The sequence below is a fragment of the Neovison vison genome, chromosome 12, assembly GCF_020171115.1.
Source record: "Neovison vison isolate M4711 chromosome 12, ASM_NN_V1, whole genome shotgun sequence".
Lineage (NCBI taxonomy): Eukaryota > Metazoa > Chordata > Mammalia > Carnivora > Mustelidae > Neogale > Neogale vison.
This window is the reverse complement of record NC_058102.1, coordinates 10,267,374-10,292,221: the sequence shown is the minus strand read 5'-3', so window position 1 is coordinate 10,292,221 and position 24,848 is coordinate 10,267,374. Positions and strand designations below refer to the sequence as shown.

The 24,848-nt window shown below is 56.0% G+C and overlaps 2 protein-coding genes across 3 annotated transcripts; one reads left to right on the top strand and one right to left on the bottom strand.

The window, feature by feature from the left end:
• Positions 1–1,893: 1,893 nt before the first annotated feature.
• GALR3 (galanin receptor 3) lies at positions 1,894–3,631 on the top strand. Its single transcript, XM_044226318.1, has 2 exons — positions 1,894–2,252; positions 2,863–3,631. The coding sequence occupies exons 1-2, from the start codon at positions 1,894–1,896 to the stop codon at positions 3,629–3,631; spliced, it is 1,128 nt and encodes a 375-aa protein (XP_044082253.1).
• An 8,697-nt stretch (positions 3,632–12,328) lies between these two features.
• ANKRD54 (ankyrin repeat domain 54) lies at positions 12,329–24,509 on the bottom strand. Of its 2 annotated transcripts, none has more exons than XM_044227685.1 (8): positions 24,141–24,509; positions 22,871–22,918; positions 17,852–17,950; positions 14,915–14,986; positions 14,372–14,419; positions 14,173–14,297; positions 13,845–13,952; positions 12,329–13,458 (listed from the first exon to the last, which is right to left on the bottom strand). In XM_044227685.1, exons 1-8 carry the CDS (start codon positions 24,463–24,465, stop codon positions 13,384–13,386), a joined length of 900 nt encoding a protein of 299 aa, XP_044083620.1. In that variant the 5' UTR covers positions 24,466–24,509; the 3' UTR covers positions 12,329–13,383. The 2 variants fall into 2 exon arrangements, with proteins under 2 accessions (XP_044083620.1, XP_044083621.1); XM_044227686.1 differs by having other exon boundaries at positions 17,852–17,945; positions 24,141–24,202.
• Between the last annotated feature and the right edge of the window lie 339 nt (positions 24,510–24,848).

The following is a 24,848-nucleotide window of genomic DNA, read 5'->3' as shown; positions in this document are numbered from 1 at the left end:
CAAACAACCTCACTGTTATGAAATCCAGGGTACCTCGCCCCCCCCTTCCCATCCCTGACTAGTCTCTCTAACCCTCTGGTGGCATTTGGCCATGTGGCTCACTTCTCCAAGAGTTCCAGGACGGAACCCCACGCCTGATTGAATCACACAGCCATGAACCAAGACAGACTAACCTCTTTGGCTTCTGCCAGCACAAGAGGCTCATAATGGATCAGTCATTAAATCACTCTCCCTCTGTCCATCTTTTTCACGCCAGGCCAAAATAAACCAATTACAAATTAAATGGGCAGATCATGTCCCTGCTCTAAAACTTTCACTAGTTCCCCATTGCCCTCAGGCTAAAGCCAGACTCTTTGGATGGACCCAAACACCCTCCATCTCCAGACACACTGAGCCTCTGGAACAAGCTTAGGAAAGTTGACGGGCCCCAGGATTCTCAGGAACTGGGGGAGGAGTCCAGAAAAGAGACTCCAATTCTGGTTTCCTAGCCTGGACACCCCATTCCAGATGAGGAATCCTTTCTGAGCTTGGATTAGAGCCCTCCTTGGGGCAGAGAGGGAAGATGGGGAGTGAATCATTAGGCTGGAGGTAGGAGTGCCAGGAATGGGCTGGGCCCCGGGCACGGAGGGGTTAACTCCAAAGCGAATCTCGGTGAGTGAGATCAATGGGTTACTTACTGCAGAAAGAGGCAGAAGCAACGCAGGGAGGCAGAAAAGAACCAGGCAGAAGAGCATGCCACCCGGGGGAAATCAGGGACCGAGGAGGAGGAGGTGGTCGGTGGCTACTCCGGAGGGAGCGCCCAAGTCTGGCTCAGCGGAGGAGGTGTCTTAAAGGAGAAGAGGGAGCAGCGGGAGGCAGACCAGCACCTACAGGGAGGTGCCAAGGGGTAGCCGCTGAGCCAAGAGGCAGCCTCAGTCTGGCCGGTTCACCCAGGACCAAGCAGGGCCCAGTGCCCAGAGTTGAGGTGGGTGTTACCCATCCTGAGCCTTGGCTTGCTGCATGCTGGGGGTTGGGGGGCGCAGATACCACCTTTCTTCCCTCCACCCTGCCTCCCCTCCATGCTCCTAATGTGTCCCACCAACCCAGAGGTCCCAGGCGAGCAGGGGGATCCACAGGTAGTAGCTGATAGGGCCGAGGGATGGAGCAAGGGTGAGAGTGGGCACGGCGGGCATAAATGCGCACGCACCCACACACACGCGAGCACAGTTACTCGCATGGGCGTCGGAAGCCCCACCTGTTACAGGCTGTTAGCTGAGCACTCCAGCCTGGGAGTCAGGGTACCAGGCGGCAACAGCCCCAGGTCTTCCACTCAAAGTGTGATATTAGCCTCCCATGTCCCCTCTCTGAGCCTCAGTTTCCTCTTGTGCGAAAAGGGGGGGCAGTGGCCTCTATGGTTTTCCCAGCTGTGCCACTGTGGGGCTTTCACTAAACTGGACTTTACGATGACTCAGGGATATCACCCGTGTTTTGCTGACTTTGACCCACGTCCGATTCTCCCCCTGAGCTTCCAGACCCTGCGGAGAAGTAAGGTCCTTCTATCAGCAACTTGGCTTGGGCTCGCCCCTCCCCCACCTCCAGGGTCCTCAGCCCATTCTGCTGGGAGGTATCCATTGACTAATCCTTTCTCAGGGGGGTGTTCCCTAGGAAACTGAGAAACCCACCTCAGACACGTAGGCAATTGTGCCCGGCTTGCACAAGTGGATCTCAGGGAGAACCTATGGCTGTCACCCTCCTCCTACCGCCATTCCCCCAGGAGCTCCCCGCGCCCAGGAGACATGGCCAGGCCGAGGCCGGGGGTCCTGGATGGAGACCCCAGGGGTCGTGTGACCAGAGCCGGGAGCTCCTGTCTGAGGACTCCAGCTTCTTTCCCTCAGGTGCCCATCGGATGGGAAGATGGCTGATGCGCAGAACATTTCGCTAGACAACCCAGGGAGCGTGGGGGCCGTGGTGGTACCCGTGGTGTTCGCCCTCATCTTCCTGCTGGGCACCGTGGGCAATGGGCTGGTGCTGGCCGTGCTGTTGCAGCCCAGCCCCAGTGCCTGGCAGGAGCCGGGCAGCACTACGGACCTGTTCATCCTCAACCTAGCGGTGGCCGACCTCTGCTTCATCCTGTGCTGCGTGCCCTTCCAGGCCGCCATCTACACTCTGGACGCCTGGCTCTTCGGGGCCCTCGTCTGCAAGGCTGTGCACCTGCTCATCTACCTTACCATGTATGCCAGCAGCTTCACGCTGGCTGCCGTCTCCGTGGACAGGTGCGCTGGGCCTGGGACCTGGCTGGGTCTGGGCTGGGGAGGGAGGACCTAAACAGATTCCTTAGGAAGGAGAGCTTGGGGGACCAAAAAGGGAGAGGATGGCAGGGAGAGAAGGAACAGCTCTCCGGCCCCTACCAGTCTCTGCGCACCTGCAGAGCCTGCTCCAGCGGACCATCCTGCCCCCCACCTCCCAACTCCACCGTGAGCTTCCAGAAGACATCTCTGTGTCTTACATGCCGGCACAGAGGCTGGAACGTAGTAGGTGCTCCGTAAGTGTGACATGAATGGCAAAAAGAACACATGAACGAATCCATCGGTTACTTTATTACCGCCCACACCCAGCCTAGGCTGTGGTCATACCTGTTTTTGCCGTTCCAAACTTGGGGTCCAATCCAGGCTTGGTGGCCTTGGGCAAGTCTCTTCCCTCCGAGCCTCGATCCCGGCCTTGCTAGGAGGTGCCAGGCACTGCTCCAAGCGCTGGGCGTGTTACTGCCCTCTACCCTAGCCATCACCGGGCAAGGCAGGTCGCGGGTCCGCAGATAGCGTCCCCGCGGGGGGTGGGGGCGCGGGGCTCTGCAGCCCGCCGCGCTGACCCGGCGCCCGCCCGCAGGTACCTGGCCGTGCGGCACCCGCTGCGCTCGCGGGCCCTGCGCACGCCGCGCCACGCCCGCGCCGCCGTGGGCCTCGTGTGGCTGCTGGCGGCGCTCTTCTCGGCGCCCTACCTCAGCTACTACGGCACCGTGCGCTACGGCGCGCTCGAGCTCTGCGTGCCCGCCTGGGAGGACGCGCGCCGGCGCGCCCTCGACGTGGCCACCTTCGCCGCCGGCTACCTGCTGCCCGTGGCCGTGGTGAGCCTGGCCTACGCGCGCACGCTGCGCTTCCTGTGGGCGGCCGTGGGCCCCGCGGGCGCCGCGATGGCCGAGGCCCGGCGCAGAGCCACGGGCCGCGCGGGGCGCGCCATGCTGGCGGTGGCCGCGCTCTACGCCCTCTGCTGGGGCCCGCACCACGCGCTCATCCTCTGCTTCTGGTTCGGCCGCTTCGCCTTCAGCCCGGCCACCTACGCCTGCCGCCTGGCCTCGCACTGCCTCGCCTACGCCAACTCCTGCCTCAACCCGCTGGTCTACGCGCTCGCCTCGCGCCACTTCCGCGCGCGCCTCCGCCGCCTGTGGCCCTGTGGCCGCCGCCACCGCCACCGCCACCGCCGCGCCCGGGCTCCCCCGGGTGCCCGTCGCCGCGTCCGCCCCGCCGCCTGCCCCGGGGACGCCCGGCCTCGCGGGAAGCTGCCGGCGGGCGGCGGCCGGGCGGGCGATCCGGGGGAAGGGCCCTCCCGCGCCTTAGAGGCTGGACGACAAGCCCCGTCTGCCCCAGGACCGGAATGAACCTCATCCGCCTCCCCTCTGCGCGGGGGGCCGTCTGTCTGCCATTCCGCCTTCCCCAGGGTATGGTGCCAGGCAGGAGTCCTCCGAGGTGAGGAGGTGCACTGTCTGAGCTGGGGCTCCAGCCGGGTAGACGCCCCTGGGCCGTGAAATTGTGTCCCCCCATCCCGGCTAAGCGCAGGCTCCCCGGGCCCGACAGCCCCCAGATTCCGGCCATAGCTCAGCCAGCGGTTTCCAGGCTCTGCTTCCTCCACCGCCCTTCCTCAAGCCCCTTTCCCCATCCAAGCCGTTCCCTGGGTAATGTAAGACTAGCCAGCCGCTAATTCAGCAAATAGTTGTGAAGCATTCACTGTATATCTTATGCGGTGCTACATTCTTCAGTCTAATTAGCAAAGCAGCTTTGCAATTTAGGATTAGTTCCATTCCTGCAGTTGGAGAAATCAAGAATCAGATCGAGTTCGTGATTTGGGGCACCCGGCTGGCCCAGTCAATGGAGCGTGTGACTCTTGACCTCAGGGTTGTAGGTTCTGAGCCTGTTGGGTGTAGAGATTATTTAAAAATAAAATCTTTAAAAACAAACAAAAAAGTTCAGTGATTTGCCCAAGGTCACATAGCTAGTGTCCGGCAGAAGTTGGTTGAAACCCACCGCTATTTAACTTTGTCTGCTCACTGGAACGGGCTTTACCTCTGGGGCGTCTGTTCTCAGTTTCTGTGTTTTCCAAGGTTTTCCTTGGTCCTTCCTGATTCTGTATCGGCCCTCTTCCCTAAACCAGCAGCTCCCCACACTTGACTGGATGCTCTGGAAACCTCAGCGAGCTCCCAGTCCCCTCCCTTAGGATAGTTCTGTTCAGCCACTCAGGCCAGCTGATGGCCTTATGAGTCCTGATGGCCTTCCCCAGCCTTCCCCAGCCACCCGGTCCCATGTCCACTGTCTGACCCAAACCTCTTGCATTATTCCCTCAGCCACTCGCTGCTCCTGGCTCAGTGAGGCACAGACCCACACTTGGGTCCCAGCCAGCAGCCCCGGCTTCCCCGTGGCCCCCTCCTTCCTGTCCATGCACACAGCGGGGTAGTCCGTGGCTGTGGCAACCTGCTAATTAACCAATAAATCAGTCTCAGTTGTTGGAGAGCTACCCACTTCCCTCCCTCCCTCCCTCCCACCACCCCACGCCAATAATATTTATTAGCTCAGGCTGAGGCCTGAGACCTTTCAGCCTCCTTGTCTCCCTGGCACACCTCCCAGCTGCTGGGCACCCTGGGAAGGCCCCTCCCGGACACTAGGCAGCTGCTGAGTCCGCCTCACTGCCTGCCACCTGCCGCAGACCCTGGGGTCAGAGTGTCAGTCACCCTTCACGGGGGAGGCTGAGACGGGCTGGAGAGTGACTGCTTTGAGAGCCCAGCGCAGGGGCCTGAGCCCAGGTCCAGTGTTCTCTCTACTGCGTCTCTGCCAAGGTTCCCGCGGCTGGCTCTGGCCACAACGGTGGGAGTGTTTCCGGGATGGCAGTCCGCCCGCGCGGCCTCTGCCTCCACATGGCGGTCGCTCACTCCTGCACTGGCTCCCCCGTGCCTCGCAGACAGGAGATACTACCCCCATTTTCACAAGTGGAAACTGAGGCTCCAGGACATGAGGTAGGCTGACCAGAACTGGGATCCGACCTGGGCCCGACAGAGGGCTCTCCTGGCAGGCTGGGCAGCGTGGGAAAACATCTAAGACCACCCGACAAAGTTCGCCATACCACACTGGTGAGTTCCTGCTAAGTAAAACAGGGAGCGACATCTCCTTGGGCCAGCCACCCTGCTGGGCTGCCGCTCCTTGGTCAGCTCCTCGAGCAGGGACAGGCCCCCGACTGGGAACATCGACCATCCCAGAGAGGCAAGAGACAGGATTACCTAGCCAGGGAGGGGCAGAGCCAGTATGAACCTGCATGAAACTCCAGGCCCGGGGTGAGTGGAGAGGGGCGGTCAGGGGGAACCCTCCACCGTGGCCTGGGTTTCTGCTCCCCTGGCAGAGGAACCGTGGTAGAACCCAGGCCCCTGGCTGGACTCCAGGGCCTCCTGCTCCCGAAAGGAGTCTCTCCGGCCCACTGGAGGCTCTGATTAATGGAGGACAGAAGAGCCCGGACCAGGGCGCCTGGGTGGCTCCGTGGGTTAAGCCGCTGCCTTCGGCTCAGGTCATGATCTCAGCGTCCTGGGATCGAGTCCCGCATCGGGCTCTCTGCTCAGCAGGGAGCCTGCTTCCCTCTCTCTCTCTCTCTCTGCCTGCCTCTCTGTCTACTGGTGATCTCTGTCTGTCAAATAAACAAATAAAATCTTTAAAAAAAAAAAAAGAAGAGCCCGGACCAGAGCAGGACAGGACAGGTGTTTGATACACAAAGATGGAGATGACCCTTCCCTTCCTTCTTTCCTTTACCCCCCCAGGCATCTGGGTGCCTGCCTTAAGCTATGCCATGAGGGGAGCACAGAGAGGGTCTGAGTCGGACCTGGTCCCTGTCTTGCAGGGGCTCCTCTGTCTAGCTGGAGAGGAAAACACCAAAAGAAGGAAAGACAGCGCTGTGTGGCAAGGCTGGTATGGGAGAACACACGGTTCTGAAAGGGCACAGAGGAGGAAACTCCTTCCTTCCTGGGCAATCCAAGCAGGAGTCCTGGAGGAGGTGGCAGTTCCTAAAAAAGGTGAAAGGGGTCTGCCGGCTGGAGCAGCAGCCTGTGCCAAGGCAGGCACAGGCAGGAGCAATAGGGGGCTTGTGCAGTTGAAGCAAGGGGGGGTGGGAGGAGTCTGGGGAGGCCAGGAAGGCGGGTGCAGTGAGATCACATGGCCTCCTGGGCCAGCTGGGGGAGCAGGAACCTCATCCTTCGGCAGGCAGTGATGCCTGGGCTGGAAACACCAGGCTGGGAGCGAGCCACCGATCCAGAGGCGGCTCTATGAGCCTTCGGCCAGGAACGCCGCCGCCAAGGGCCTGGCCTGGGGCTGGGAAACTCTTTTGCCTTGGATCTGGCAGGAACACTGATGGCCTGCTGCTGGGCTTGGGTGAGGCCTCGGAGACCCCTGGGTCTGCTTCAGGCGCCTAATGAAATGCGTGGAAGAGCAGATGGTCGTAGTATTTTGGCTTGGAGAGAAATGTGAGTCCTGTAGGGCCCCAGGCAGACACTGCGGGCTGGAGGAGAGGCTGAATGTGCTCTGGCCATTCTCCGAGGCCCATGAGAATCCACTGAACCTGAGCCCCCAGCAGGATCTCAGGCTGGGCCTGGGGGCAGCCTGGGGGTCCCAGTAGGAGTTGAGTTGTAAGGAGGCCTGAGTTCTACAGTCCTCTCATCCTCCTATTGGTGCAAACTGCTCAGGGAGGGGCCTGCAGTGCTCACGACCGAGCACTTACTAGGCACAGAGTTCTTCTGAAGGAGGAAAAGGCAGAAGCATGGGGGCTTAGAGGAGCCCAGAAGGCCCTAACCCAGCTTAGGCAGGCAAGGAAGACTTCCTGGAGGAGCTGGTGCCCAACCCAAGTCCTAAAGTAGGAGTCAGTCAGGGTAGATGGGGAAGGGAACAATGGAAGAACATGGGCGGGCACAGGTCACCTGGAGTCGGGCATAGCACGGTCTGCTGAGGATCTGCCAAGGTACAGAGGGGCCCCAGCAGGAAGTGAGGTGGGGACAGTCTCAAAGGATTCTGTCAGTCCTCTTTGAAATTGAGGCTGTAAATTGTCCTGAGGGCAACATGGAGCCACTGAAAGGTGGTAAACAGAAGAGTAAAGAGACTTCCCCTTTAGGAACTTTCTGGTTGCCAGGCAGGCTTTCCTGGGTAGGAGGGCAGAATGAGATGGGGACAGGGCAGGGACACCAGTTAGGAGGCTGATGGGAGATATCTAAGACGTTGATGGTGGGGATGTGAGGGTAGACGGGACAACCACTTACAAGGTACACTCGTTGGAGCTTGGTGACTAAATGTTGGGGGGGTGTCCCAGCTGACATTCCAGACTTCTGGCCTGGGCTACTGGGGGTGATGGGGGAATAATGGGGGCACATGTTTAGGGGGAACATGCTGAGACTGAGGGGTCTGGGGGGCACAGTGGGGGGGTGTCCACAGGGTACCTGCTACACTCAGGCTTTGTGCTTGGCCCTGGAATGTGTCTCCTCTGCTTTAGAACTTGGAGATGGAGAAACGGAGGCCCCGAGAGATTAAGTAACTTGCCCAAGATCACAGAGCTGGGTCTACTTCAGGTCTGTCTGATCTCTGTTCCATGGTCTTTAGGGAGAAGAGGCAGGAAGGAGTTGGTTGAAGTGGAGGGAGGAAGTTGAAGGTGCAAAGGTGACCCCCCGCCCCCGACCCAACTCACCACCCTGTGTAACAGCGGTAGCCGGGGCCGACACTCAGTCCTGGGCAAGGTGAGCAAGGGCAGGGCCCAGGCACAGCTGCTCAGCCCCTCACCCTGCTTCAGGCTGGCAGGAACGGCATCATCCATCAACTTCGAGGTGTGTACCTGGGGATGAAAATACCAATTAACCACCCCGAGACTTCCTGTTAATGAACACCAGTTCCTCGGGCCTGACTCAGGGCTCATTTGCGAGCTGCCAGCCAGATCCAAGAAGGCACGAGGCCAGAAGAACAAGCTGTGCACGGGCGGGAGGCAGGGGGGCATGGCTTCTGGCTTAAGTGGACAACACTCTGATTTACTGAGGCATCTGCTTGATGCCACGTGGTGGCTCAGGCTCTGTGCAGGGGTGATCCAGGAGCGGGAGGCGGGGCGGTGTGCAGGGCACGAGCTCAGAGTTCCTGGGATGCGGGGGAGGGTGCTGGCCTGAGTGTCTGATGGGTGGACATGCAGGGCTGACACAGAGTGGTCGGTGGCAGAGTGCAGAGGTCAGGGCACCTGGGGAGTCAAATTTGAACCCCGGCTCCTGCAGCTCATGTCTCTGAGCTGTCTGTGCCTCGGGGGCTTGCAGAATTGAGCTGTCAGAGCCAGGTCCCATTGGAGGCAAACCACCCTGGGTGGCTCCCCGGCCGCTGCCACGTGTTTGTGACATTGCCAGCAATGTCTCCAGTCTGGTCTCCACCAAAGCCCTCACAATCCAGCCCAAGAGGCATGACTTTCCCACTTCTGCCCCTCGGGGTGAGCCGACTGCCAAGTCCTGCGGTGACGCGTGCCACCCTCCCAGGCTTTCGAAGTGGGGGAAAGTCACCAGGCTGGCATGGGCTAGTCACAGGGACACGCATTCTGGTCCCTTGGCTGGGGCTTTGGGAAGGACTCTTGCTTCCCTCAGCCTGGTTCTTTAGGTGGAAAGGGAGCTGATCATATCTCCCTGATGCTTGGAGGCCTCTGTGTCGGCTTGAGGGCCAGCCCTGGAGAGGCAGGGTTGTAGTTCCCTTTGGGACCCAGAACTGGGGGGAGCCAGGGACTTGGTTGGGATCGCCCTGGCATCAGACCAGCTTCCCGATCCCCTCTAAGCCAGCCTTGGGCTCAGCATCTGAAGCGGTCTGGGAAGCAGGAAGCACTGGTAGAGGTAATGACTTTTCCCAGAGGGGCTTTTCCCAGGAGCTCATGGTGCCTGCTCTGGGTAAGAATGCACGTGACCTCTAGTACGGAGGTGGACATGGCTTCTGCCACCAGGGCAAATCTTCAGACCTCAGGACATCTGCAGCCTCGTCCCTCCTCCCTCTCTGGCCAGCCTCTCACCCTCCTGGGCCCAGTAGTTTCCACGGTCTCTGGGACCCACAACCAGCTTCTGCCTGTCCTCCAGCCTCCAGGCCTGGCTCACGCTGTTCTCTCCACCTGCCCAGCTCTCCCACCACCCTGGGCAGGCTTGTGATAGTGGAGGCAACCCCCAAGATCATCAAGGGCCCCTCCAGCCTCGCCAACTCAGACTGTCCTCTTTCTCTGACCTCTAGTGACCAGGTGCCTGCTTTGTCCACCAAGACCATGGTGTCATGTGCTCGGCAAGTAAAGGACCTGACTGACCCTCCCGTCATGGGAACAGAGATGTTCACTCAGTAAGGTCCAGCACTTCCTACCAACTGTGCCCCAGGGGACACTGGTGACCACTGGCACTTTGGAAACCTTGGCAGAGATCATGTCAGCCCTGGGCTGGGCCCCACACACCAGCTCTCTGACCTCAAGCAATTTCTTTTCTCTCTCTGAGCCTCAATTTTCTGTATCCATAAAATAGCAGCGAAGTATGTTGGCGACCTAACATTTTATCCCAAGCACTGAAGCAAAGGACTTGAGAAAGGGCCTGCTGGCACCTAGTAGGAACTCAGCAAACGTGATCCCCCTCAGTTTTGGGAAACTCTGCTTCTGAGAAGGCTCTAACATCAGGCATGGTGGGAACAGCATGAGTTTGGGGCTGGACCCAGGCTCCAGCCCGGCTGCCCAGCCGGGTCACCCTGGCAAACCTGCATTTTCTCTGCTGTCAAAAGCAGCAGTGAGCCTAGTGATCTGGAAGGATGGTTGTGAGAACCTGTAGCTATTCTCCTGTAAGCACTCCCCACGGTTTGCCAGGGACTGTGTCCTTCTGTTCATGGCCACACTCCCACCAAGGGCATAGCTGGTGTCCTGTAAGTGTTTGTAAGTGTTTGTAACCCTGAAACGTGAGATCTAAAACAAAGGACCTTGCCCAGAAGGTGAAATCAATGGAGGTGGATTTCTTCTTCTTCCTGCCAGCCCCACATCCTCCCCTTCTCCTGCTCCCTACACAGCACCCCCACAACTGAGTAACTCCCAGAACAGCTAGGAACAGAATTAGACCCTCTACGGGTGACCTTGAGGAGTTCTCCATCCTGCCCCTGCCCAGCTCAGCCAGCTTAGGGCCCACTTGTGTGCTTTTTGACTCACTCCAGTGTCTGGAGCAGACTTTAACGGGCTGGCTGTCCAGACAGATTTGGGGTGGCAGGCATTTCCTGGCTGGAAATGGGGTAAGACGGATTGGCTGGCTGCCTGGCTGTCTGGCAAGCATTGGATGACTGGCTTATACGGCTAGGGTTGGGGGGAGAGTGGACAGTAACTTCTTCCCTTGTCCCAGTGGCCCATTCTCATGGCGATGTGGTTCCAGGGGGCCAGGAGTGGGTGGCACCATGGGATAGAGGATGTTGCAGGGATGTGTCCTGCTTTCCAGGTGGGGCTGGCTTGGTCCAGGCCACGGACTTGTTGGGAGTTAGCCAGTGAGTCTCTGTGTCAGACTGTTCTAGAAACAGCTGCAGTCATCTCAGGGCAACTTCACAAAGTCCCAGCAGCCCCCACCCTCTCAGCTCTGTCCATGCAAAGCAGCCTGCTCAAGGGCATAACCCGTCTCAGAAGTACCCAAGCGGTCCCCAGAGTGTCCTTGACCTTACCTATCTGCTACCAAAGCTCTGTAGCAAGAGTTCCTAACTTCTTCTGATCGTAGACCCTGCTGAGAGTGAAAGCTATGGTCTCTTTTGTCAAAAACACATGTACGCTCTTCACACAAGGTCCTGCACGGCTTCAGGCGGATCATCCGTCTCTGAGGGTGCATTCATCGAACCCCTGAGACCTGAGGTTGAGAAACTGCTTCACCTCTCCCCAGGTGATCAGTCCCAGGAATATGGTTAGGGGAGGTCCAGAGAAGCAGGCCACAAGAGAAGGGGCCCACCGCCTTTGAGGTCCATTCCCTCCCACCCCTGCCTCGCCTTTGCCCTCACTTTCCTCTGCCCAGCCCCACCCCCAGGGCCACGGGCCAAGGGGCCTGTGTCCAGGTACCAGCACCAGCAGAGCCCCTGCAGAGGGCCAACTCCCACGCGTTCCGGAACCGAGTGAAAAGCCGCCACTGTACTTCTCCCCCCTCACTCCCCTCTCTCCGCCCCTCCCTCACGGAGCACCTTCCCCTCGTGGCTCCTCCCCTCGGCCCGCCCTCCTCCACTTCGCCCCTCCCCTCAGTCCGCTGTTTTCTCTCAAGGGTATCTCCTCCCTCTCAGGGCTCCTCCCCTCAGCCTGCCCCTCCTCCACTTCGCCCCTCCCCTCAGCCCACCACTCACTCTCGCAGGGCCGCTCCCCGCCGCTCCGCCACGCACCACTCCTACCGCACCCTACGCTTCTCTCGGCTTCCCCCGCCCCAACCGAGTGCACTTCCCCTCACTCCTCGATGTGGACCGGCAGCCACTTCACTCGGCTTGGGCCCCGTGGAAACCTGACTTCCTCTGGCCCTCTGTCCCCAGTCTTGGCGCTAGCGCCACACTTTCCCTCCCCTGACGCTGCCGAAGTGGTGGGGTTTCTCCTCTGAGTCCAGAAGGCAGCTCCCAGCCTGTGTCCTATACCCACAGAGACACTTTTCAGGGTCTGGGGAGCAGCTGGAACCCATGGGTTCAGCTACGATCGGATGAGGCTGGGCTTTGGGGGGCAGCTCCCCCCTGAAAAGTAGCCAGGATTCCAGTGTGCTCCGTGGGCACGTGGTGCTGGGCCAGGGTGCATGGGGACAGTGGCCTGGGGAGTCTGTCTGTACTCTGTAGTCAGTGCCCTGGAGAGGGCCCGGTCAGGGGTGCTCTGCCCTCCCGCTCCCTGCCTGCCAGGACTCATGCCAGGCGCGCGCGCGCACACACACACACACACACACACACACACACCGCCCCAGACCCCTGCAGGTCCACTACGCACAACAACGGCCTGGCAGAGCAGGGTGCCTCCTTCGCGGTGAGCTCTGTGCCTCCGCAGAGCATGTCAGTTTCCCATCACTGCTGCAACAAACGTCCACAGACTCAGTGGCTTAAAACGACAGATATTTATTCTCTTACAGTTCTGGCGGTCAGAATTCTAAGATCGGTCTCATTGGGCTAAAGTCAAAGTGTCAGCCAGGCTTGTTCCCTCAGGAAGCTCTGAAGGGAACCTCCCTTTCCTTGCCTCTTAAAGCTTCTGTGGGTGCCTGCGGTCCTCAGCTCTGACCCCCTCCCGCTGTATCTCCTCCTTCCTCTCTGACCTCCTGCTTTCCTCCCATCGGGATGCCTGTGATTATGTGAAGCCCCTGGGGTAATCCAGGAGAGTCTCCTGGTCCACAGATCATTTATGTAATTACACCTGCAAAGTCCCTTTTGCCCAATAATATTCACAGGTTCCTGGGGTAAGAACACGGACATCTGCGGCGGGGGGCAGGGGGACTATTCAGCCTACAACTAGGCTTCAGAATGGCCCAGCTTGCCCTCCCTCCTGGTATTTTAACGACTGGGCAAAAGAGTCTGGGGCTCTTCTGCTTTGGGTTCTGCAGGGTCCTTCCTAACACCATGTTTCTACGGTCTTGGCTTCAGCAACTCTCTGTTCCACCTGGAGAAACTCACTGCGACGTCTCCTTGAAAGGCAGGTGACAAGCCTCAATCTAAGTGCTGGTGAGGGGTGCAGGGCCGGCCAAGATGCCCCCGAGGATGCCTGCCTTCAGCCTACACCCTGCTGGCCACAACAAGCCCCTGGCCGGGAAAAGGACAATAGAGAAGGGTCTGGGGCTGGCTGAGGGGGCCAGGGAGGCCGCGAGACGGGTGAGGCTGGCTGGGCCGGTGCACGTGGGCCGGCCCTGAGTGGCTGCAGTGCTGCGGGAGCAGAGGAAGAAACTGGGGGCTGTGGTCCCGGCCCACGGAGATGGTACAGGCCGTGGCTGGGAGTGGCTCTGTGGTCGGCGAGAGCATCTGTGGCCCGGAGCATCTGGGCGCGAGGGCCTCGCCACAGAAGTGCAGCTCCAAAGTCCCAGGCGTTGGGCTTTTTTTCTTGGTACTGAGAGAGCAGTGCGGGCAGGGGCAGACAGCAGCCGAGCGGGACGGCGGGGGGCCTCTCTTGCTACCTCTTCTCCATGTTCTGCATCTGCAAGCTGAGGGATGTGAAGCTGGCCAGGAGGTCGGTCACTTCATCCACCTGTGGGACAAAACCAGCGCCCCGTCACAGGTGCCACAACAGGCCCAGGTGTCCCGGCCCCCAGATCTCCACCCCGTGCCACCGACATGGAGGGTAGGTACGGTCTTTCCTCCCAGGGCACGTGGCGGCTTCACCACGGACTACGGAACCAACCAACGGTCCGACCGATGATCCTTGACTCCAGGGTCTCAGACTGCCCCGGAGAGAAGAGCCATGGGGCAGGAGGAGCTTCAAAGGTGGTGGACAGAGGCTTTGGGGTCCACAGCGGGCTGCAACCCCACAGCCGCGGCCTCTCTCTGCATGAGTGGTTGGCTGTGTCACAGCAGAGAAGGACTGGCGCCGAGCTCCTGCCAGGTCCCAGGCCCGGGCGGGCCACTGGCGCTCACCTGCTCTTTGGTGCTCGTCATCTGGAGGCGGGTGCAGAGGTCGTCCAGCCGTTCCCGCTGCTCGTGCCTCCCCAGGCGCTCCAGGTACTCCCTCAGCATCTGGATGATCTGGAACAAGGGGCGGGGCTGAGCTGCCCGGGTTCTAGCTAGGTGGCCCAGACACCAAATCAGGTCAGGGTGAAGCAACCGGGAGCCCTCGGGTTGGAGGCGAGCATGTCTGTGGTCCCGGAAGCCCCTGCCTCGGGCTTGTTTGCTGGCGAGTCTGTGTTCGGGCAGCCCCCGCATGGGGCCAGTTTGCTGCCATTGGCTCCGTACGATGGACACTCACCTGCTTCACCTCCAGCCGCACGGCCTCCAGGCACTGGGAGTGGCCTTCCTGGAGGATGTTCAGCTTTGACTTGGCCAGGTGCAGGGGCGTGCGGCCAGCTCGGTCCAAGGCGTCCACGCGGGCCCCTGCAGCAGCGGGCTGAGGTCAGCACACGGGGTTGAGAGCAGGGGAGGAGCGCAAAGGGGAAGGGAGCACATACCTCCTCGTAGCAGGGTAGTGATGACAGGGACGTGGTTGGTGCAGGCCGCTGAGGAAGAAGAACAGGGCCATGAGCGTCCCGAACATCAGGGCATTGGCCGGTGTGCCCACGAGAGGGAGGAGGACCATGACTCCCAAGTATGCCCGCTCCAGGTCACACCTCCAGAGATGGCATCCCCAAGGCCGCCATGGGCGGGCCCAACTCTCTCCCTATACAGCTAGGGAGACTGAGGCTGGGAGACGGGACCCACCTCACCGCCAGGAACAGTGCGGGGCGGCCGCAGGCTGCAGGTCTCACCTTCCCTAGCAGAGCCCTGCTGAGCTGCCGAGGTTGCTAAAGCAGCTGTGCCCAGGGCATGGCTCCCTGGGGACCGAAGGGGAAGGCCAGGGGACAGAGCGTGGGGGCAGGGCAGTCACCGTGGGCTCAGGTTCTCCCCAGATGACAGGAGATCCTGCTGGGAGTTTGCAGGACCCCAGGCTCCCCGGCAGAGCAGCCCACCTGCACTGCACAGAAGGGTGGGCCGGCGGCTTCCCAGGCACTTACCCAGGTGTAGTGGCGTGTTCCCCAGCCCATCTCGTTGGTTGGGATCAGCCCCATGGTCCAGGAGCAGCTGCACTGGAAACAGCAAAACCCGCCAAGAGTTGCTGGAGGACTTTTATGGACTGGATACTAACCCCCACCCTGAACCTAGCTAAAGAGGCTTCCTCAAAGTGTGGGACACTGAACGTAACACGGTTCTCTACGTGGTTTTGTCCATTTCATTCAGTCGTTCATTCACTCGCTCACTTACTCCCTCACTCACAGGGTTTATGTATAGGACCCTGAGGGCTGGGCACTGAGGATTCCGGGACAGCCTTCCAGGCCTATGCAGGACTGCGAAAGGACGGGGCTTTTAAGGGTTAAAGAAAGTTCTTTCAACAGCAGTGGCTGCTGGTAAAGGCTGTCAAGGACACTTTCTGCTCTTTCCACAGCCAAGTGCCATAGCGGGAATTAGGCCAACAGCTGACGCTGATCATCCCCCTCCCCGAGTCTCTACGCCACCTCTAGGGTGGGCTTCGGCATCGCCCAAGCCATCAGTTACCGCAACGGACGTGCAGGTAGACTGACGCGTATGACGCGGCCAGGCTGGGCTGCACACCGAGTACAGAAACGCATGGGAGTCATATCATAGACCTACATGTGCAAGCTCTAAGTCCAGCCTGTAGAAACAAACAAGATTATATCTCCATGGGGGTGCCTGGGTGGCTCAGTGGGTTAAAGCCTCTGCCTTCAGCTCAGGTCTTGATCTCAGGGTCCTGGGATTGAGCCCCGCATCGGGTTCTCTGCTCAGTGGGGAGCCTGCTTCCCCCCCACCCCCCTCTCTCTGCCTGTCTCTCTGCCTACTTGTGATCTCTATCAAATAAATAAATAAAATCTTAAAAAAAAAAAAAAGACCATCTCCATGACCTCAGGGTAGGTAAAGATTGCTTAAGTAGGTCACAGAAATGCTAACCACAAAAAAGAAAAGATGGATGCACTGGATTCATTAAAATTTAGAATTTGGCTTCATCAAAAGACACCACTCAGAGAACAAGAAGGCAAGATCAGAAAAGTTAAGTCATTTATATTTGATAAATGACTTCTATCCAGAATATATAAAGAATTTCTACAAATCAATAATTAAAACAACAACAACAACAACAACAACAACCAGGCAGCTTGTTTTGAAACCCAGACAAAAGGGGTGCCTGGATAGCTTAGTTGTTAAGCATCTGCCTTCTGCTCAGGTCATGATCCCAGGGCCCTGGGTTCAAGTTCCGCATTGGGCTCTCTGCTCCACGGGAAACCTGTTCTCCCTCTCCCACTCCCCCTGTTTGTGTTCCTTCTCTTTATGTGTCTCTTCCTGTAAAGAAATAAATAAGACCTTTAAGAAAATAAAACGCAGGGGTGCCTGGGTGACTCAGTGGGTTAAAGCCTCTGTCTTCAGCTCAAATCATGATCCCAGAATCTCAGGATCGAGTCCCACATTGGGCTCTCCGCTCAGCAAGGAGCCTGCTTCCCCCTCTCTCTCTCTGCCTGCCTCTCTGCCTACTTGTAATCTCTGTCTGTCAAGTAAATAAAATCTTTAAAAAAAAAAAAAAGAAGAAAGAAAAGAAAACGCGGACAAAAGACATGAACAGGAACTTCACAAAAGAAGATATAAAAATGGCCAATATTACACAAGACACTATAAAAATGGCCAATATATACATGTTTAACATCTGTTGCTACCAGAAAAACATCAATTAAACCACAATAAGATGCCACCATACCAGAATGGCTAAAATTAAAAAGACATAATACAGAGCTCCTCGGTGGCTCAGTTGGTCAAGCAACTGCCTTGGGCCCAGGAGTCCTGGGATCGGGCCCCACATCAGGCTCCCAGCTCCATGGAGAGCCTGCTTCCCCCTCTGAGCTTCTCCCCTCTCATGCTCTCTTTCACTGTCTCGCTCTCAAATAAATAAATAAAATCTTAAAAAAAAAAAAAAAAGACACAATACCAAGCATCAGCAAGGCTGGGGAAAAATGTGGAACTCTTACATTGCTGGTGGGAGTCTATACCGGGACAGCCACCGGAGGAAACTGTGCAAGCACGTACTAAAGCAAAATCTACGTGTCCCCTGGTGAGCCAGCAACTCCACACCTGCAACACCATCTAACACAAGTAAATGCTTATATCCACCAAGTCACAGGTGCAAGAATGTTCCCAGCAGCTGTATTCATACAAGCCCAAACCTGGAAACAACACAGACACCCATCAACAGTAGAATGGGTGCACCGTGGGGCATCACACGATGAAATGCCGTCCAGCAGTAAGAAAGGAGAAACTCCGGATTCAAACAAGATTCAGGGGTGAGTCTCAGGGATGTAAGTTTGAGTGAAAGAGAATACAAAGACTGCAGGCTCTGTGCGTCCACTTACGTGAAATTCAGAACCAGGAAAACCAATCTATGGTGAGCAAGGCCTAACGGGGATAAGGACTGGAAGGGGCATCAGGTAGGCTGCTGGGGGGTGGAACTATTTTTTTTCTTTTCCTTTCTTTCCTTTTCCTTTTCTTTCTTTCTTCCTTTCCTTCTTTCTTTCTTTTTCCTTCTTTCTTTTTAAGTAGGCCCTACACCCAACATGGGGCTTGAACTCATGACCTGGGGACCAAAAGTCTCATGCTCTACGGACTGAGCCGGCTGGGTGCTCCTGAAACTATCTTTTATCTTGATCCGGATGGCAGTAACATCAGCGCACACATACAGAAAGGTCACTGTTTGTAAGTTATACCACACGCAAAAAGGACTTTGTAGGGGGACAGGGGTTTGTCCTGCTGGACGCTTGGCACTGAGAAAATGCTGCCTGAATGTCTTGAAGGACTGGCGGCAACCCTGGCCGTGTAGACAGATCTTCCCCCAGCACCCCTGCCGCGATGCTCCTTGGCCAGCTCCATTCCCTGCCCCCGTGCCCACGACTCACCGATCTGGTCGTTGCCATTGCAGGAGGCGAAGTGCAGAGCTGTGCGGCCCTTGTCGTCAGCTGCACAGGGATCAGCGCCATCTTCCAGAAGCTGCTGCACTGACACCACCAAGACAGAGGGGCAGAGGGACAGAGAGGCAGTTGTTAGCTAAGCAGCAGCTCCCAGGGTGGAAAGAAGGGTGATCTGGGGTGCTTGTGGACTGGGCATCGATAAGCCAGGGGAGAGCTCATCCCACCGGGATGCCGGCCTCACAGGAGATGCCAAGATAAGGGACTTGTTCTCCCGAAAGCACGACTGAGGACCACAGATTCTGGCAGCTCAAACTCTGTCTAGAGACAGAACATCATAGAAGGATCTTGGCCCTCGGAGTCAGGAATTCTAGAGTCACAAGCAATCCCTAGCACGGACTCTGGCCTCACATCCATTCAGATACGCATCCATTCCAGCTGGACACAGCTGCCCGAGCTGCTGGGGAATGCTGCCTTCGCTCCCGGGAGGTGGCCCTCCGGAGCGGCCGGAGCACAGACATGGAGCCACACGGACTAAGTCCCAGGCGAAGCTGAGTAACGACAAAAAGAGTACATTGCTGACAGCACGGGGCTGTAGAAAGAGCTGAGCTGGGAGTCGGAAGGCCTGAATTTGGGTCCCAATTCACCGCAAATGGGAATAATCGCCAATCTTCAGAGCTGCTCTGATGAGAATAATGGATGTGAAATGCCTTCTTTGCAAAACACGGAGCCATTACAAACCATAAGCCATTACGTGCCACACACATACGTCCAGCTGAAATGTCGAAATTGCTGCCAAACAGCATTTTAGAGCAACCAACAGTTTAGTCTCCGTTGGCAAACCTCTCAAGGACTCCAGACAAAGCCCAGAATCTCTTCCTCCTCTTCCTCTTCAGGCTCAGATAGCCACTCCGGCTCCCACGTCTCCTCAGGGCCCTGTTTGCCCTGCTCCTCTAATGTGAACATGCTGTGCCATTCTAGAACATTGGGGAGTACTCTGAACACCAGCCTGGCACCAGGCACCTGTCTGCTAAGCCCCTCGCCCACCCAGCCAGGCATCATGTCCCATTCTGGGAGGTGCCCCAGGTGCCCTCAACCAGCTACCAGGAAGCAAAACTGGGAAAGAAACCCAGGCTTCCCTGGCTTCTCTGGCTCCAGAACTTCTGCCTCTCCAACTATACATCAGTGTTTCTGGGGGTTTTGTTTTAGAAAAATGGTATCACTTCACATTCTTTTTCTCCAATTATATTGCACATTTTTTTTTTGTTTATCTTACTTAATACCCAGGATCAAGGTCGGACTTGTTCAGCTCCATGAACACTGTTGACTGAAGAAATGAATAAAGGTGGCAGAAACAGGTTTATGAGAGTGGAAGAGAAAGAATGTACCGGTCAGCCTGGTACATTGGCCAAAAGATAGCCAGCCAGAGAGAATAGACAAAGCTAAAAGAGTCCGTTCTCTTTTATGATTTGTATAGTTACAGTCTTCTTGGAAAGCACTAGAGGCAGCATCTGTCAGAAGTCATCGAAATATGCATACTTTTTGATGTGATAACCCCATACCTGGGAAATTCTCTTAAAAATGAAAAACTGGGGCTCAATTGGTCAAGTGTCTGACTCTTGATTTCAGCTCAGGTTGTGATCTCAGGGTTATGAGATCGAGCCCCGTGTCAGCCTTTGTGTGGGGCATGGAACCTGCTTAAGATTGGGACGCCTGGGTGGCTCAGTTGGTTGGACGACTGCCTTCGGCTCAGGGCGTGATCCTGGAGTCCCGGGATCGAGTCCCGCATCAGGCTCCCAGCTCCATGGGGAGTCTGCGCTCTCTGACCTTCTCCTCGCTCGTGCTCTCTCTCACTGTCTCTCTCTCTCAAATAAATAAATAAAATCTTTAAAAAAAAAAAAAATTCCCTCTCTCCCCTTTCCCTCTGCCCTCCCCAACTCAAAAGAGAAACCACTATGCAAATATATGACTAACTAAATAATTCTTTCTTTGTTCCTCTGAAGGCACAGTGGGCTTCCATAACAAATTGTGGCTATTTCTGGACAATGGAATTATAAGGTAATTCCTGATTTTTACCTTATAAGCTTAAAAAAATCATACAGCCATGTATTCTTTCTGTCAATAGGGAAAAAAAACACATTTCCCTTTTGAAAAAAATGAATGGTTACAAAGACTATGAAGTCACATGGGATATAAAATTGAGTATCTGGCACAGTCTGCAAGCCCATAAAGAAAATTTCTCTGCATAGGAAAAAGGACTAGAAGGATAGTCAGCAATATATTTACAGAGATTTGTTTCTCTGCTGATTATGGATGTTTTTATTGCATATTTCCCTCATCTCCCAAACATTTTAAATGTATATAATTTTCATGTATTTGAAAATAGGTTATGATTTAACAACAGCAGGGCATCAATTTTGTGTCCAATCTGACTGCTCAGCTACATCAAAAACCCAACAAATGTGCAGGGAAGGAAAAGGAAATGCAAACCATAAGAGAAAAGGAGTACAGGCGAACCCCACAGCCAGGGTCAGCATCAGAGTCTTGCAAGAACCTGGTCAATCTGAGAGCCACTTAGATGCGGACACGGCTGGGTGTGTTAGAGACTCTGACCGAACACTAAGGCATTTCTGTCAAGACACTGAAACCACCGCATGAGTATCTGATTCAGGATGAACTAGGCTTTCTGTGGAAGGGAAATAGAATTCAAATATTCTCTGGCCACACACTAGAGATACGCAAAGGAGAATACTTATCATTTTTCCTTGAAAAACTATCTAGGTTGCTGCTCAAATATTCCAAAATATTAAAGTTCACGGAAAAGAGACCAAAGTGAAGGCCAGTTCCCAGGCCTGCTTACCATGCTATGCCAGGGGTAAAGGAACCATTTTTTTTTTTTTAAGATTTTATTTATTTATTTGACACAGAGAGAGAGACCACAAGTAGGAAGAGGGCAGGCAGAGAGAGAGAGGAGGAAGCAGGCTCCCCGGTGAGCAGAGAGCCCGATGCAGGGCTCAATTCCAGGACCCCGAGATCATGACCAGAGCCGAAGGCAGAGGTTTAACCCACTGAGCCACCCAGGCACCCCTAAAGGAACCATTTTAAGGCCCACAGTCTAACACCCAGCTCCCTGAGGTCAATGACTTCCTCTCCACACCGGCTGTAAATGGGCTCTCTGATCCCACGGCTCTCAAGCAATGCTCACATCTTCTCTGTTCACCGCAGTGCACCGCCACCACCAAAACAGAATGATGTCCACTTGAGGTAGGTAGGCTCACGGCCGCCAAGATGTCAGGCCCTAACCCTCAGAGTTTATTGGACATGTTACCTTATGCAGCAAAAAAGACTTTGCAGATATGAGTAAGATTAGGGGCCTTGAGACAGAAAGATTATCCTGGATTATTCAAGCTCAAACTAATCACATGAGTCCTTAAAATCAGAGCACCTTTCCCTGCTGTGTGAACCAGAAAGACAGCAGTGTGAGGGCTCGGTCCACTGTTGCTGACTTTGAAGACGGAGGGAGAAGACTATGAGCCAAGGAATGTGGGCAGCTCCTAGAAATGGGAAAAGTCAGGGAAACAGAGTCTCCCCTAGGGCTTTAAGAAAGAAATGCAGGGGGCGCCTGGGTGGCTCAGTGGGTTAAAGCCTCTGCCTTCGGCTCAGGTCATGATCCCAGGGTCCTGGGATCAAGCCCCACATTGGGCTCTCTGCTCAGCAGGGAGCCTGCTTCCTCCTCTCTCTCTCTCTGCCTGCCTCTCTGCTTACTTGTGATCTCTGCCTGTCAAATAAATAAATAAAATCTTTAAAAAAAAAATGCAGCATTGCTGACACCTTGCTTTAAGCATGGTGAGACCTGTGTTGGATTTCTGACTTCCAGAATTATGTGCTAAGAAATCTGTGTTGTTGGGGCACCTGGGTGGGTCAGTTGGTTGAGTGTCTGCCTTTGGTTCAGGTCATGATCCCATGGTCTGGGATCAAGCCCCACATCAGCATCCTTGCTCTGTGGGGAGCCTGCTTCTCCCTCTTCCTCTGCCTGCCATTCCCCTTGCTCGTGCTCGCTCTCTCTCTCTCTGTCAAATAAATCGATAAAATCTTAAAAAAAAAATCTGGGGGCGCGTGGGTGGCTCATTGGGTTAAGCCTCTACCTTCAGCTTGGATTGTGATCTCAGGGTCCTGGGATCGAGGCCCGAATTGGGCTCTCTCCTCAGCAGGGAGACTGCTTCCCCCTCTCTCTCTCTGTCTGCCTGTCTGCCTACTTGTGATCTCTCTCTCACTGTCAAATAAATAAATGAAATCTTTAAAAAACAATCTGTGCTGTTAAAAAAAATAATAATAATAATTAAAAAAAAAAAAAGAAATTTGTGTTGTTTTAAACCACCATGTTTGTGGTAATTTGTTGCAGCAGTCCTAGAAAACTAACAGGTGGATAAAATTACAAGCTTTCCCCTAGAACTTGTCCCTGTACCTCTGATGCTGCTACTGTCCTATCAGCAATGAACGCAGGGGAGCAACAACAAAAAACTAGAGTGGCGTCCTGCTGGGAGCCCCTCCCATGCCTTTCTGAGGTTCCATCAACTAAACAGGTTTGAGAACCACTGACCCAAATACCACAAAGCCTTGGCTGAGCAGTTGAGGGTGGTGGCTTGGTTCCGATGGTGGCCTGGACGGCAGCTAAAGCTGACTGTCCATTCCCAGTAACTGGAAGTTCTATAAAGCTCCTACTCTGCGGGGGATACAAAAGCAGACATGGTCCCAACAGCAGGGAGCCCACAGAGTGATCAACACTATGACATCAGGAAGTTCCGGGTGACAGAGAGGCATGGAAAGAGTAAGCATCCAAGCCAGACTTATCTTCTGCGAGATGATCATAGTTACAGAATATATACAGTGAGCCTAGCCCATGGGGTGAGCGGGCATACTGAACTCAAGTACTCTCTTCCCAGGGACGGGTCGCCTGGATTTTGCTTTCCCTAACCAACCCACAGAGCTAGACCTGCTTTGCACACTCACCTGTTTCCACATCGTTGGCGTTGGCCGAGTCCCTCAGCCTCTTCAGAGCTGTGAAGAGAGGAAAGGAGTTCTAGTTAAAAACAAAATAAAACAGTCATGATGAAGCTGGAAGTGGGTGACAGCCTAGTTAAGCCATAGTTCACCCACGACAGCATCTAAAAGAAAAGAAAGGCACCAGGATGCGAGACACTGGGAACAAGGGAAGACTGGAAATGTGGCAGATCTAGTGCAAAAAGCCACATTTTGTAGCAAATCCTTCAAGGTCTTTGGAGCCAGATCTTGGCTCTGCCACTTACAGTAGCTGGGAGACCTTGAGAAAAGAGAACTAACGTCCTGGCCCCAGGTTTATCATCTGAAGAAAAAAATACAGTGGACACACGAGAGCAGGAGTTTGACTCTGGCAGGGGTGGGTTCTGATTCCATCACAGCCACTTACTAGCTATGTGAGCTGGAGCAGGGCAATTGCTCCCAGCCTCAGTTTCCTCTTCTATAGAATGGAAACAGTATGAGGCTCCCACTGAGTTATTGTAAGGATTAGAAATGATCACAAATGGGGGCGCCTGGGTGGCTCAGTGGGTTAAGCCTCTGCCTTCGGCTCAGGTCATGATCTCCGGGTCCTGGGATCGAGTTCCACATCGGGCTCTCTGCTCAGCAGGGAGCCTGCTTCTCCCCCACCCCCCGCCTGCCTCTCTGCCTACTTGTGATCTCTCTCTGTGTGTCAAATAAATAAATAAATAAATAAAATCTTAAAAAAAAAAAAAGAAAAGAAATGATCACAAATGTCCCAACAGTGTTTGGGACAACAAAAGAAGAATAATCGCTATGAATTCGTCGCCTTACTTAACTCTGGCAACACCGCTGTATGGTACTCATCTACAGACGAGAAAACGAAGGCTGAAAGGTTCTACGGTTCGCCTAAGGCTTCAACGAGGTAGGGGAGTCCAGTCCCAGCCTGTGCATTTAAACAGGATAGTGGAACTTGGCTTCAGACTCTGGCCTCCCCTCTCTGATAATAAAAGTATTCGCCAGTACCCCCCCCCTTTTTTTTAATCTACTGATAAATGCCTGGAGTCGTGAAAAGTTTCTGTCCAGGAATGACCAAGTGCTTCAAGACCGTCTCTTTCATATTCGCGGTCCTTATCCGCTCTCCATCCTGATGGCTCCTACAAGGAGACTCAGGGGTCGCCATGGGCCGGGAGCTCGGCCGTCCGAGGACCGAATCCCGAGGGGTTGGGGAGGTCAGGGCCCCGCCTCCCGCCGCGCTCCTCACCGTGCACCTCCTTGCCCGTGGGCCCGAGCCGGCGGTGGGGCCTGGCGGCGCGCCTCAGCCGGCCGGCGGGGATCTTACAACGCAGCTCATCGCGGGGCTCCGCGTCCTGCTGCCACAGGACATGGAGGTAGCGCAGCGGGGACTGGGCCCCGCCGGACGCCCGGCCCGGGAGGCTCGCGCCGCCGCCCAGCGCGGACCCGAAGTCCGCGAAGGAAAAGAGGCCCTCGGGGCCTGTCAGAGGCTCGGGCGCCACGGCGCACTCGCCCTCCGAACTCGAGCGGCCCGAGCGCGGCTCCTCGTCCGCGTCCCCGGCGGCGGCTGCCATGGCAACGGCTCTGCGCGGGTCTGGCCGCCGGAGCCTCGTTCCCGACCGACCAACGACCCGCTTCCTCCGCCCTAAGCCTCGCTGTCAGCGGGCGAGCGGGCGGGTCCGGCCTGCAACCACGGCAACCGGGCGGGGGCGGGCTCCCGTCGCCAACAGCCAACCGGGCACGGTTGGGGCGAGAGAATTGGGTTCCGGCAGCATGATTGACGGACACAAAAGCCAGTCACAAACTTGGACAGCCCACGCTGTCGCCGTGCGTCCCCACCGGAGCCAATAAAACAGCCAAGTTTAGGCCACTCTCTCGCTCTTCCCCCACAACCCATTTCCCCCGCCGGCTCCTGGGAAAGATAACGGGCAGATGCTTTAACCAATCACTTTAAGAC